Raw genomic sequence first — 13,088 nt, 5'->3', positions numbered from 1 at the left:
TCAAATTCAATTTGCAGTTATAACATTTCATAGTAAACTAACTGTTTTAACAGTAATTGAAACAGTTGTGGAATCACTTGGAAGTGAATCTTCAGTTTTTGAGCATAATCACGGATAATTAGGGGACGAGGTTACAGTGTTGCAAGAAAAGTATGGTCATAATAACAGCTAACATTTATGTAGTGCTTGTTACATGCCAGGAGCTATTCTGAATGCCTTACATATATTATATAATCCTTTTAACAGTCTTTTGAGGTTAGGTTTTAGTATTATCCTCATTTTAGAAATGAAATTGAGAGACAGAGCCATTAAACAACTTGCCTAAGGTTAGACACATAGTAAGTGGTTTCAAATCCACAAAACATGGATGCAGAGTCTGTGTTCTAACCCACTGTGCTGCACAGCCACTCACAGATTACAAATTAACCAGGAAGTTAGGGTACCCCCATGTGTGACAGCTTGGCCAGAAAGGTACGTGGAGATAAAGAGGGGAAAAAAATCCCCCACGTTGATCTCAAATGTAAAAGAAAAAGGAATTTAAGAGCAGTACTTCTTCTGAATGGCTTGTTCTCAACTGGAGACTAGTAGATGTAACGGAGCAGTAGCACGTGGCTGCTAGGGCCCTTGTCATTGCAGAGAATCCTTCAGGCGATGCTGGACACTGGTATTGAGAATGACAAGGAGGAAATGAGCTGGAGCTAATGTCTGCCCCTTGTGATCTACTTATCCAACGTTATACTAAAAATAACTGTGTTTGTCTGTTGTGTCAGGTAGTATAGAATTTCACCGTGTGGTTTCTCTTCTCCAGTAGCGTCTCTTGGTGGAACCCTGTCCTAAAGCATCATGTACCCAGGGTGCTAGGGGAGCTGCTCCATCTGGCTTTTTTCCCTTTCGTTGGAAAGCTCTGTTGTTTTGGCTGCTGTTGAAATCGTTAGTTGCTGTTGAAGACTCCTCTTGTCCCATCTCCCCACGTCTCTCTTACTGCGCTCAGTGCCACAGCTGCTTCTCACCGAGCTGCTGTGTGTCCTCAACTCAGTGGCAGGCCCTGCGAGGGAAGAGGCCTAGCCTTATGCATCTCTTCTGTCATCCCTGGCACAAATGGGACACAAAGTACTTGCTGTCTCCTGAACTGATTAGAACATACTTCTCTGGTTTTGAAAAATAAGACTACAGCAAACCCGGCTCACTCTTCCTTCCTGTGGTCGTTGAGGGTCTTGTCGGGATTGCAGTTCCTGATTACAGATCTTAGTCTTAGTACAGGCGTGTCAGTCTACCAGGTTCGCGGTACACAGCTCCCTTGAAGACAGGACTCACTGGGTAACCATACTTACATCCAGAGTACCCCACACAGCACGTGGTAGCCTCCGTCAGTGCTTTAAATAAACGCACAAGTGAGTGAATTGATGCTGCTCTACTGAGATGTTGATTTTTCTGTCTGAACCTCTGTTGGAAATTTGCTCTCTTGTATTAATCTTGATTTTCCTTTAAAGTTGAGAGTGTTTAATGGGGCCTCCCACCTGGGGTTTTTTTAGTCAAAGTTCTACCATGTATGTTTTCATTTTCTCAGTCATTGATTTTCAACTCTCCCTCTTTATGGTTACTCTGAAAATATTGGAATACAAATGATTTGAATTATTTTCAATGCTCAGTAACACATTTAGCATGCTTTTATAGAAATTCTTAATCTTTCTGGCATTTTTCACAGGCTTATTTCCTGTCTCAAAGTGGGTGAAGTTACATACAGAATAGAAACTAAATAAGTCTTTTTAGCTCTGGAAGATGAGGAGCAGTACCCAGCCAGGAAATTCTTTCTGCTCCCTTCACCCCTCACTTGTCTGGACATACTTACTTCCAGTGCATCTCCTGTCTCCTCTTTTGCCACGGCACTTACATAGATCGCTTCCTATTTTATAATTTACAGAAGATTAAAATCTGGAATATGGAAATTAGCTCCAAAATATTTAAGATGTTTTCCTCTCCCCAGGGAAAAGGCTAGCATGGTTGTCCCTGAAGAAAGAGAAGGCAGGGATGAAACGAACCTGGACCTCGTAAGAGGCTGCATGTCTGCGGGCGCTCCCACTGACACTCGGAAAGCGGGTGAGTCCTGCCCTTTGCTCAGCACTCCCCTTGCCTGTGCAGGAGTCTGGGAAGTTTCAGGGTTTCTCTGCAGAAGCTTGGTTTTTCTCAGTAAGCTCTTAAACGTAGATGTCTGCTGCCATACCCTGGTCCCAGCTCTGCCACTTACTAGCTACGTGCTCTTCCTGGAAAATAGGTGGGGTTGTGTTCCAGGCACGACACTTGGAACTCAGGTACATTCCAGCACTGGTTCGGATTCAGAATGTACTTTTGCCAACAAAATTTTAGATGGTGATCAGGTTCTTATCTTAACCTGAAGAAGCCAGTTTACTCATGGATGAGGAGACAAGGTTGTTTGGGGTGCATGCCCAGTTCTCTCTCTCTGTTTGCCAGTTGCTTCTTGGCGCTTTCCAGATCCTGGCTGTATGGTACTCTCACTGTGGCACAGCTTCCAAGCCGAGACCTACTGAATGCCACATGCACCGTGGTCCAGGAATAACCACGTCCCACTCCCCATGACCCCCATTTCCCCATGGCAGCAGCTGACGGCAGCCACGTGGCATGGGAGAAGCAATATGGCTGAGTCGATTTCTTCTTTGCTGGGGTCCAGTGCAGTTAAAGCCGTGGGTCTCAGAATTTAGTGTACTTAAGAATGACCTCTGATGCTTGCTAATACTGTACCTTCACGGATCCCAGTCTATAGAAATTCCAGTTCAGTGGATCTGTAATGGGGTCAGCATCTCAGGGCTTCTGATGGAAGTGGTCCTTGGACCATACTTTAGGAAACACTGCCTCAGAGCGTCTGTGTCTCATTTGAAGAAGACTCATTAACTCAAATAGGTCGGGGACATTTCACACTGAACAACAGAATGTTGGGCGATATGAAGGAAGCTAGATTGGAGCATGTAGGTACCACAAAGAATGCTTTTCACAGAAATCTGCCCATCTGAGTTCAGGCCTCTGAGCACCTGTGTTAGCTTACTTTTGCTGCTGTAACAAATTGCCTCAAACTTAGTGGCTTGAAACATACACATTTATTATCTTCCAATTGCTATCTTCCAATTCCCAAGTCCAGTGGGCTCCATTGGGCTAAAATGAAGGTGTGGGCAGGGCTGTGTTTCCCCTGGAGGCTCTTGGAGAGAACCCCTCTCCTCTTCCGGGTTCCAGAGGCTGCCTGCACTCCCTGGCTCGTGGCTCCTTCCTCTGCCTTCAAAGCCAGCAGCTCCGACTCTGATCTTCCTGCTTCCCTCTTTTACTTTTAAGGACCCTTGGGTCCACCTGGATGATCCAGAATAATCTCCCAATCTTGTGATTCTTCACTTAATCACATTTCCAAAGTTCCCTTTGGATGTAACATAACGTATTCACAGGTTCCAGGGGTTAGGACATGGCCGTCACTAGGGGGCTGCTGTTCTACCCATAACGACGCTTACGTCGTCCTTCAGCCGGCGGTGTTAGCATCACGTGGGAGCCTGTTAGAAATGCAGAGTCTCAGACCCAGACCCAGCCCTACCGCGTACAGGGGTAGTTTAACTGCATCCCAGGCGGTGCGTGTACCCGTTGGTGGGGGAAGCTCTGTGCTCCGGTGCTCTTATTTTTCCCAGCTGCTTCCATTCTCCCATCTCTGGACTCACTGATACAAGCCCTAAAAGCTCCATTTTTCACAATGGCTCATAAGGCAGTTTACTCAGAGAACATTTCTAAGCATCTGCTACGTGCCAGGCTCTGTCCTAGGAACTGGGACCATGATGATCAGTAACATGTGGTCAGTGCAACAGAAAGGGACCATCGCAGGGACCACAGAGCAGGCGATAGTAAATGCTGGTATTCATGAATTATAAGAAAGGAAGTACCAAGGGATCCTGATTTCCTATTAGCTGTATTTAGTCTAAGGGAATTTGCTTTTATTTACTCTGTAAATTAACTTTCTTGAAAATATGGGAAAATGTGAAGTAACATATAGTATTACATAGCCAGGCATCAGAGATTAACAACTAGCGTTTAAACTTTACTTGTGATCTTCCACCTATGAGAGTAGACGGTCCTCAGTGACCTTACTTAAAATGCATCTTTTCCTTACTAGGCGGCCAGGAGCAGAATGGTACCCAGCAAAGTATAGTCGTGGATATGCGCGAGTTTCGAAGTGAACTCCCGTCTCTGATCCATCGTCGGGGCATCGACATTGAGCCAGTGACGCTGGAGGTCGGCGACTACATCCTGACTCCGGAAATGTGCGTGGAGCGCAAGAGCATCAGCGACCTGATCGGCTCCTTGAACAACGGCCGCCTGTACAGCCAGTGCACCTCCATGTCCCGCCGCTACAAGCGGCCGGTGCTCCTCATCGAGTTCGATGCTAGCAAGCCCTTCTCCCTCGTGTCCCGCGGCGCCTTACACCAGGAGATCTCCAGCAGCGACGTCAGCTCCAAGCTCACCCTCCTCACACTTCACTTCCCCAGGCTCCGGCTTCTCTGGTGCCCCTCCCCACACGCAACCGCGGAGCTGTTTGAGGAGCTGAAGCAAAACAAGCCACAGCCTGACTCGGTGGCCGCTATGGCGGTGACCGCGGACTCCGAGACCCTCCCCGAGGCAGAGAAGTATAGCCCCGGGCCTCAAGACTTCCTGTTGAAAATGCCGGGGGTCAATGCCAAAAACTGTCGCTCCTTGATGAACCACGTTAAGAACATCGCAGAGTTAGCCAGCCTGTCCCAAGACAAGCTGGCGAGTGTCCTGGGGAACGCGGCAAACGCGAAGCAGCTCTATGACTTCATTCACACCTCCTATGCCGAGGTTGTAGCTAAAGGGAGAGTGAAAAAATGAACAGTGGTGACTGTTTTCTTCTCCTGTGACTGTGCTGCTCAGCTGCCGTCTGCTCACTCTTAATTGTCAGCCCAGAGTCTCACTCTCGACCTTCTAAGGATTGTGCTGTTTGCTGGGCCAGTGGCCCCGAGGCCCAGGCTCCGCTCTGAACTTCGCATTTAGGAATCATTTTTACTTCCCCTGCCTTCTCTCCTCCCTCCCAGCACACCCACGCCGGGTCTAGTTCCTTCAGTTTTTAAATGAGGTGTTGTCAGGGTCAGGTAGTGTTTATAGAGGGCCCTTTCTGAAACAAGCAGAAATTTATGTTTCCTCCATAAACTGATAAACACACAATTGTGTTCTCACCCTCTGTCTACAGAGGGGCCGCCAGGACACTGAGAAGGGAGCGTCTCTGCCACTCCTGACCAGTTCTCTGCACGTTTTCCTCAACTCCGTGCTTTTCCCATCACCCGTCTGCCCCTGAGATAAATTCATGGGGATTTCCTACTGCTAATTTAAGAAAGAGGCATCTCTGAAACTGGCTGATTGGTTTTCTAATCACCTAAATACATGTAGCATGCACTATAACTGTAACTCGATTGTTCAAAACCTGTATTTTTAAAACAAAGTGAGTTACCTATTTACAGAATTGGATGGTGTAGGTGTAGGACACCTGAAAACTCTCAAGTTTTTATAGATATTTAACCTCCTCAATCCCAGCGATCTCAAGTCCAAGTGGGAAGCCCCAGAGTCTCTCAGACGTCCTCCTCCCCAGCCCCTCCGCACGCGTCCTGGGACCACCAGCTCGAGTCCTCTCCCCGCGTCTCGCCTCTCACGGCCCTGCGCCCGAGCGGCCTCCCGCATCTGTGAGGACTGACGTACAAGCCGCTGAGTGACCCACAAGTTTTTAGGATTGATTTTTCTTCCTTGATTTGAGCTAGAGGGGGCATAAGGAAATAGAAAATGAACGCATAGAATACATAAAAATTCTAAAGAAATACAGAGTTTAAAACTCATAAAGAAAACAGTCTCACTGCAGACCTCCTGGTTGATGTAGTTTAGCCTCTTGCCAGCGTGTGTGTGCAGGGTGCTTACAGCACCTTTGCGCAGTTTTTTAACTTTTATACTTAAACGTTATTAACTTCGGTATCATGCACATCTTTGATATTAAGTAGTCAGTTTTCTACCTCGGGAGCTGCTGTGGACATCAGTCCCTCTCGCCGCGTCACGTAGGGTCACATTCATTGGTGTTGGTCATGTTGTTCTTTGTCACACTGCTTGAAGTCAGCAGATAGTGGACTGTATACCACAAAGTGGTCTTCAACTTCAGCAGAAGTCTTTGAGCCGTCATCTCCAGACTGAACCTCTCCTCTCGTCTTGACATCTAGATGTCTTGGTATGTTGACATACGTTAATGCTGTTCAAGTGTGTCGGTCTTGAACTCCATACAGGGGTGCTGCAAGAATGAATTAAGGGCTATCAAAGAATCATATTTCTTATTGTCAAACTCTGTACAGTGATTTGGAGAGGAGAGAAAAGGACAAACAAATTAATTTAAGGTAGAATAAAGATTTGGGCTACTAATTTTGTCCAGGGTTTAAAATATACTGTTGAGAATAGAAGACAAAATTGTCGGATACATATGTTAACCTTTATTATGCATTTCTTTATTTAAAAGTTCAGTCATTGTTAAAAGTACATTAAAATAGACATACCACCTCAAATAGAGATGGTTATGACCATTTTTCTTTACTCTGTTCGAGCACTTTACTTGAGGGATGTAATGTCTGTCTTTCCCTTCTGGTATAATTTCACCTGCCTTTTATTGTTCTTTCGTTACGTAAAAGGCAAATCCTAGCATTGCTCATTCTTTGGTAAGGGTTTCACTCCAAGTTAAGTTTTCAAAAATAAGCTCTCTTAAAGCTACCATTTTAAAAAGTCCTTGTCATCTACTACAACATAGTAAATCGTCTTAATTGTATTTAGAGATCCTATGTTCTCTGGCTGTCAAATGCTGTTATTTGCTGTTGTACCTACTGGACATTTAAAGACAGTGCGCCGTCGTGTGTGTGTGTGGATTATGAACGCTCATTTCTAAGGCGCTCTGAAGTGGTCATTGTGGTTGGAAGGCTTTCACTGCCACATCCTCTTCCAACTGAATAAATATATTTTAGTGTCTCCAATTGTGTAAAGCCTTGACTGCAACCATCATGTATTAACTTTTGCCAAATTCTTTTACAAATTTTTACAATCTCAGAAGCTTTGGTAAAGAACTAGAAATGCACGCAGTAACAAAATCCCTGCGTCACTTTATTTTCTGGCGTCAGTTTACTAACTCTGCCTTTTTCTCTGAAAATCGTGAATATCCAGTTTACTTATGAACTCATGCTTAGCTTTTTTTAAACCCTTCTTAGAAACTTGAGACCAGCATTATTCTATTTTACAAGTTTTTGGCATAAAAATTTGAGCCTCTGAAATATTGTGAGAAATCATTTTCAGTTTTGTTTGTTTAAATCACAGTGCCTCTCTTGATATTTTCTTAAAATTATACAAGAAGAAATCATTTTTAAGAGTGGCCATAAATAATATCCTTTTGGCAATAAATCACTATTTCTGTAATCTGAGGCTTAGTAGACTATATGTCTCCATGTGCTTGAGCACATCCAGAATGCAGTTTCCCAGCTCATGAGGGACTGGAAATAATTGTTGCATCAGCCCGCTGAGACACAGAGGGTTAAGGCTCGATTTGGTCGTGTTGAGATAGCAGAGGAGAGCGTTACTGAATGGCCTCCAGCGGGAAAACCTAACTGAAGCGAGTCTGGAGGAGTGGGTGGGGGCAGAAAGAGGCATTATTAGGCGTTGCTTTTGTTTTTCAAGTATAATTCGATTTTCTTTTGGCTCAGAAAACGTGAGGGAAATTCCCTTTTCTTTTGTGTTCAGTTTAACCTAGGAATGCCCCCCTGAAAACCAACATTTTAGGAAAATTCTCTTCTCAGGCTTGAGCACATTAAAATTTACCCTGGGTTCGACATGCGTTGTCATTTTTCTTCATTATTTTGCTTTCTATTTTGGTTTACAGCTATTTCCTGTCTGATTCTGAACTTCAGTGCTTAACTTACCATCTTCATCCACGGGCTTTTGGTGGCCTACACCACTGTTGTTTTTTAATTTAAGAGTATATAAGCCAAAATTTGGATGGGAGGGAGATCTAACCATTTATATCAATTGGTAGCAGAGCTGTTTGTGTGTGTTGTAACAAAATGTGTATTTATTCAGTATTTTCCTCAGCATTCTATGGGCAAAGTAAAAATAACAATGTATAGGGAAACAGAATATATTCCCAGTACATTATATTTACTAACACATTGATAAATATAATGTATAATTTAAATTTCAGAGAATATGTAATTGTTTTTTTTTATGCAGGATAAAAGATTAAAGCTGAAATGTGCTTTGAACCACTGCTTTTGTGTTTGACTTGCTTGGTAAACCCACTTTCTGAGGCTTTGGCATATTTTTCTCTTGGTTATTTTCCTTTACTGCTTTTCATTTTGTAGCATGTGTCCTTAAGGAGGAGGGAAAAACTACCCTCCTGAAAAGACTCATTTGTTGACATGTAATAAATACGTGGTAAGTCCGGTGCCTGGGACACTTTAACTCCGCAAAGATTAATTTCCTGCCACCCCTGACTCAGACGTTTTTGTTCCTTTAACGTCAAAGTTGAAAGAAATGAATTATCCTTTTGTCACATGGAGAGTTTATTGCAACCTCTTATTAAGTTAACTATTAGTTTACTAATTGGCTCGTCTCGATGATTTAATTATTTTTACTTCTTTAAAATGTAGACCTGAAGCCCTCTTTAGCAAGGTGTCAGACACTATTTCTTAAAATGTTTTAATGTCCGAATAAAGACTTCAGTAGCATAATGAACCCTTATGTAGTAGTAATACAACTCAACATTTATTAGGACTTGTGCGTTAATCTCATGTAATCCTCAGGGCAAAACCATAAAGGTACTATTCCTTAAGATCCTCTTCTACAGCGATGGAGAAGCACAGAGAGGTTAAGTAATTTTCCCAAGGTCACCCAGTAGTAAATGGCTTGACCCATGATTTGAAATCAAGCAGACTGACTTCAGAGCCCATGATGAAACACTGGAGGCAAGAGCAGGGAGTGGAGAGGGCAGTTGGGGAGTGGGAGACTGCTTTGTGTCCACTTTCATAGGTCTAATTACAAATATATCATAGAAAAAGCAAATTGGTTTGTTTCCATGCCCCTCAGAGAAAAGTGGTAAGAGCAAGCATGCAAAACTTGGAAATAGGTCGAAGAGAATACTGAGTACCCTTTCTCAGGAGACCCGGACGTTGTCTTGTGACCTCTTGTGCCCAGGGATTATCTAATTTTCTAGGGTTGTGAACCTTTTGCTGACAATTAGGAAGGTGATTTTGCAAGTTTCTAAGAACAGAGGTTAACTTGCAGAAAACTGATAGCAATGCAAATGATTCTTGTCGGGTAACATCACAAAGATTACTGCCTAGCAGGACATGAACTGGTTTGACATTTATTAGCAAATTAATTCCAGCATTCCTTTGACCAACTACAAATCTCCAGGTTCTTGAATTTTCTCTTGAACTAGTCTTATCTTACTGGTTTCCTCATAAACTGCATTCAGTAAAATCTTTGACTTCTGTTATTTTTCTATTTGTCTGAGAGTCATGTTTTTAACCTTTGGAACATTCTACTTTGTAAGTGGTATTGCCAACATGAGCTCCCATATAATGATGAAACCGTGTTTCCAGCCTCATTCATCCTAAAGTTAAATCTTGTAATCTAGAAGGTGAATAATATTCATATGTATATATACATATATATTTGAGAACTATACTTTGGTACTAAGACCCTAATATTAAAAACTATAAATTGATCAAATATTTCAGAACTGTAGACATTTAAAGATGCCTGCTCAATGGACCCCCGTTTCTCATTTGTTTACAAAAGCTCAACAGAGTTCCTTTTCTGTCACTGGTAAAGAGACTGATTCCTGAATGAGAAAGAAGAGGAATTTCAGATATTCCCAAGGACCGATTTGCATGAAGAGGGTAAGTCTGTGTGGAAAGAACACTGTTCCTTGAGGGCCTGGGAGGCAGGTAAACAAAATCAACTTGTGATTTCAAACAAGGGCACTTCCTGAGATTCATGAAAATGGTAAATGAACAGGGTCTGATGAAATGGTGACACAGTGTTTTTGAGATGGTGATATGTGGGGACACTTTTCCTGTAATTATGGGCTCCAGAATTTGGTGCCGATCAGAGAATGCCCTTCGCTGAGGAAGAGATTTGCTTCCCTGTGCAACTTTGTTTCTGGGAAGGGTGACACAGAGCTTAGGGAAGAAGAAAGCTCCGTAAACCAAGGTAAGCGTGACTGGGCAGGTTTGTTTTTGGCACAAGGCATTTATTGCATAAGGCAGAGGGCTCTCTGTGGGTTCGATGCTGTAACAGTCCAGGCCATCGAAGACATTCAGTCTTGCAGTGAAAAGAAATCAAACAAAGAAAGCAAGCAAGTAGAATAATAAAAATGCCACAGAGAGGGATAAGTGCTCCCGAGGTCAGAGGAAGATGTCATATCCAATGGTAGGGGACAGGAGTGGCCTCAGAGGGAAGGCAGAATTCAAGATGAGTCTTCAAGAACAGCTGAGATTTCATCAGACAGACATGCAGGCTGCACTTAAGTCCAAGTCCAGAGCACTAGCAAAGAAACAGATGGGAAATAGAATGACGGTGTTTAAAGGAAGAGTCGTGAACAGGAGAGTTGCAGCAAGACACGGGGGCCATACTGTAGGAGTCTCTCAAGTGCTAGGCCTGAGGAATTTGTTCTTATTTCAGTAGAAAAACGGATGTTTAAGTAAGGGAAAGGCGTGACCAAGAAGTCTGTTCTAAAACTTTGGTCTGGCAGCAGAGAGTTTAAAACAGAAAGGAACTAATTATCAGTTGAGCACTTAGAGTGGGCCAGAAATTTTACGCATGTTACCCCCATTAAATCTATACACCCTGAAATGGCGATTATACCTGTTTTACAAAGGAGGGGGGCTAGGACTCTGAGGAATTAAGAAGTTCAAGTCACAGTGGAAGGAAGTGGCAGAGATGGGACTCCAACGCCCAGGCCTACTTTGTTTCTACCGTACCTTGCCACCTCGAAGGAAGGGCTGGAGGCGAAAAGGCCGTTTCAGAAGCTGCTGTAACAACCCCAGCAAGAGGTGACAGCAGCCAGAACGCAGATGACAGCTTTGGAAATGGAAAGAAGGACATGAATTGAAGAAGCATCAAAGAAGGACAGTCTACAGGATGTGGCAAAGAAAACATATGCTTTAGGAAGGGTCTAAATGACACATAGACTTTCAGCCTCAGGAAACGATGAAGCCATTAACAGAAAGGAATCTCGAGAAGGACCTGATTGTGTTGGGAAGATCAAATTCAGTTTTGATCAAGTGGATTCTGAAATAGCCTATAGTCAGGAGGACAGGCCCAACTGAAAACAGGGTAGACAACTGCTTAGAAGAGAGAATTGAAGACATCAGATAAATGGTTAAAGCAAATATGAAACAGACAGGACTTTAGAAAATGCCTAAATTTAGGAGCTGAGATGATAGAGGAGACAGACTATTTATTAAAAGAAGATTCTGAGCCACACAGTCACCAGAATCAAAAGCAGGAGAGAATTTCAAGGGAGTAACCCACAGGGTAAGGAGTCAAGCGGCAGAAATGCTGGTGGCCTCAGTTTGCAGCCATGCAGAGAACACAGGGCATCCTGGATGGTGGTTCAGGGAGCCTGGGAACCCACACCTGCCCGAGGGGCCAAGGAAGCCCTGGGACAGTGTGGACGAATGATGGACAGGCAAACCACACAGCCAAGGTGATTCTGTTTGTGCGTGATCAGGAGGAAGGAGCAGAGCAGAGGGAGAGAAGGAAGATGCTGGAGAGAGCAGATAATTCATGGAGCCAAAACCCACTGCTGGGGGGCCTGGGGGTGGAGGGAAGAAAGAGTAGCTTTGCTTTTTTTCCTTTTACACCTACAGAAAACCTGTTTTCATACTGATTTGGCTCTTCTTAAAAACCAGCATTTATAGTACCATGTACCCCCAACTTGGCACGGAACTGGCACCTCACAGTAGATAACAGTGAGCCCTCTCCTAAGGTCTATTTTAATGACAAATGCTGCTGTTTGGCGGTGAGGTCTGCTTGTGTTTAAGCTGAAGGGAGGAATGGCCCAGAACCCCTCTGTTTGTAGGCTGCCTAGATAGTTTTATTGTTATTTAAAGTGTCCCTTTCAGCGATGTAAGAAATCAAAATACATGCTGGCTAATGAGTCTGGAAACTGAAAGTCTGCTCAGCGGCTTTCACTCGCCAATCCTGAGACTTGGGAAGGATTTTTATTTTGGTCGTCCTGATCCTACTGTAACTGGGGCGGCTGCGTTGCTATGGTGATCTGTTCTCCAAACAGAGCACTTTGCTGCAATACCTTGAAACAGCAGATCCATCTCCTTTATGTTGATTTGATCATGACATTAATTCTAGTTGAAACGTCCCCCACGCTCCCATCAGTGTGCAGGAATTTTAAATCGGGGCCAAGAAGGCATTGGCTAAAAGAATCACAACTTCAGCCTTTTAAACCCCGGCCTTCACGATTCCTGCCACTGAGACTGTTGGCTCACAGCCTAGATCTCTACCAGAGGGGCAGGTTGCCACTGGGGAAGGTTCATCACTGAAGCAATTATGTGGTTAATCGCTCCAGTGTGGGCACCAGCTGCAAGTTGTGACTCACACCACACTCTGTCAATAATAATTGGGGGGTGGCGGACAGGGTGCACAGAAAACTCAGCTGCTTTTTCCCAATCCTCTTGCAAATCTGTGAGTCGCTAAAATGCGTCCTTGAAGTGTGGCGAGAAAGGCAGACCTCAACTCCACAACGTGGCCCTCCTTGTCTCCATCGGTAGGGGTCCCCATTGAGTCACCGGCCACTTTAAGGATGACTGCACTTTGAATGGGGGTATATCTGCCTCTGATTCTTGCCCAACCATGACATGGAAGAGGAAAAAAAAAAAAAAGGAGCTGCCTGGTTTCCAGCATGACTCATTATAAACAAACAGAGGACAGACTGACTGCCTCTTATCAGAGCCCGAGTATGTGCCCCAGGACTGAGGGTGAGTCACACTGGAAGT

The 13,088-nt window shown here is 44.0% G+C and overlaps 1 protein-coding gene across 1 annotated transcript in view; it reads left to right on the top strand.

The window, feature by feature from the left end:
• The window catches only part of ERCC4 (ERCC excision repair 4, endonuclease catalytic subunit), a 29,401-nt gene extending 21,071 nt beyond the window's left edge, over positions 1-8,330 (top strand). Inside the window, exons 10-11 of the mRNA XM_072942160.1 lie at positions 1,985-2,097; positions 4,160-8,330. Of these exons, the coding sequence (XP_072798261.1) occupies positions 1,985-2,097; positions 4,160-4,893 (847 nt within the window). The 3' untranslated portion in view covers positions 4,894-8,330. The remainder of the gene's footprint in view (positions 1-1,984; positions 2,098-4,159) is intronic.
• Positions 8,331-13,088: the final 4,758 nt, after the last annotated feature.

The sequence above is a fragment of the Vicugna pacos genome, chromosome 18 (assembly GCF_048564905.1).
Source record: "Vicugna pacos chromosome 18, VicPac4, whole genome shotgun sequence".
Classification (NCBI taxonomy): domain Eukaryota; kingdom Metazoa; phylum Chordata; class Mammalia; order Artiodactyla; family Camelidae; genus Vicugna; species Vicugna pacos.
The sequence above is the reverse complement of the archived record's forward strand: the minus strand, read 5'-3'. Positions and strand labels throughout refer to the sequence as shown.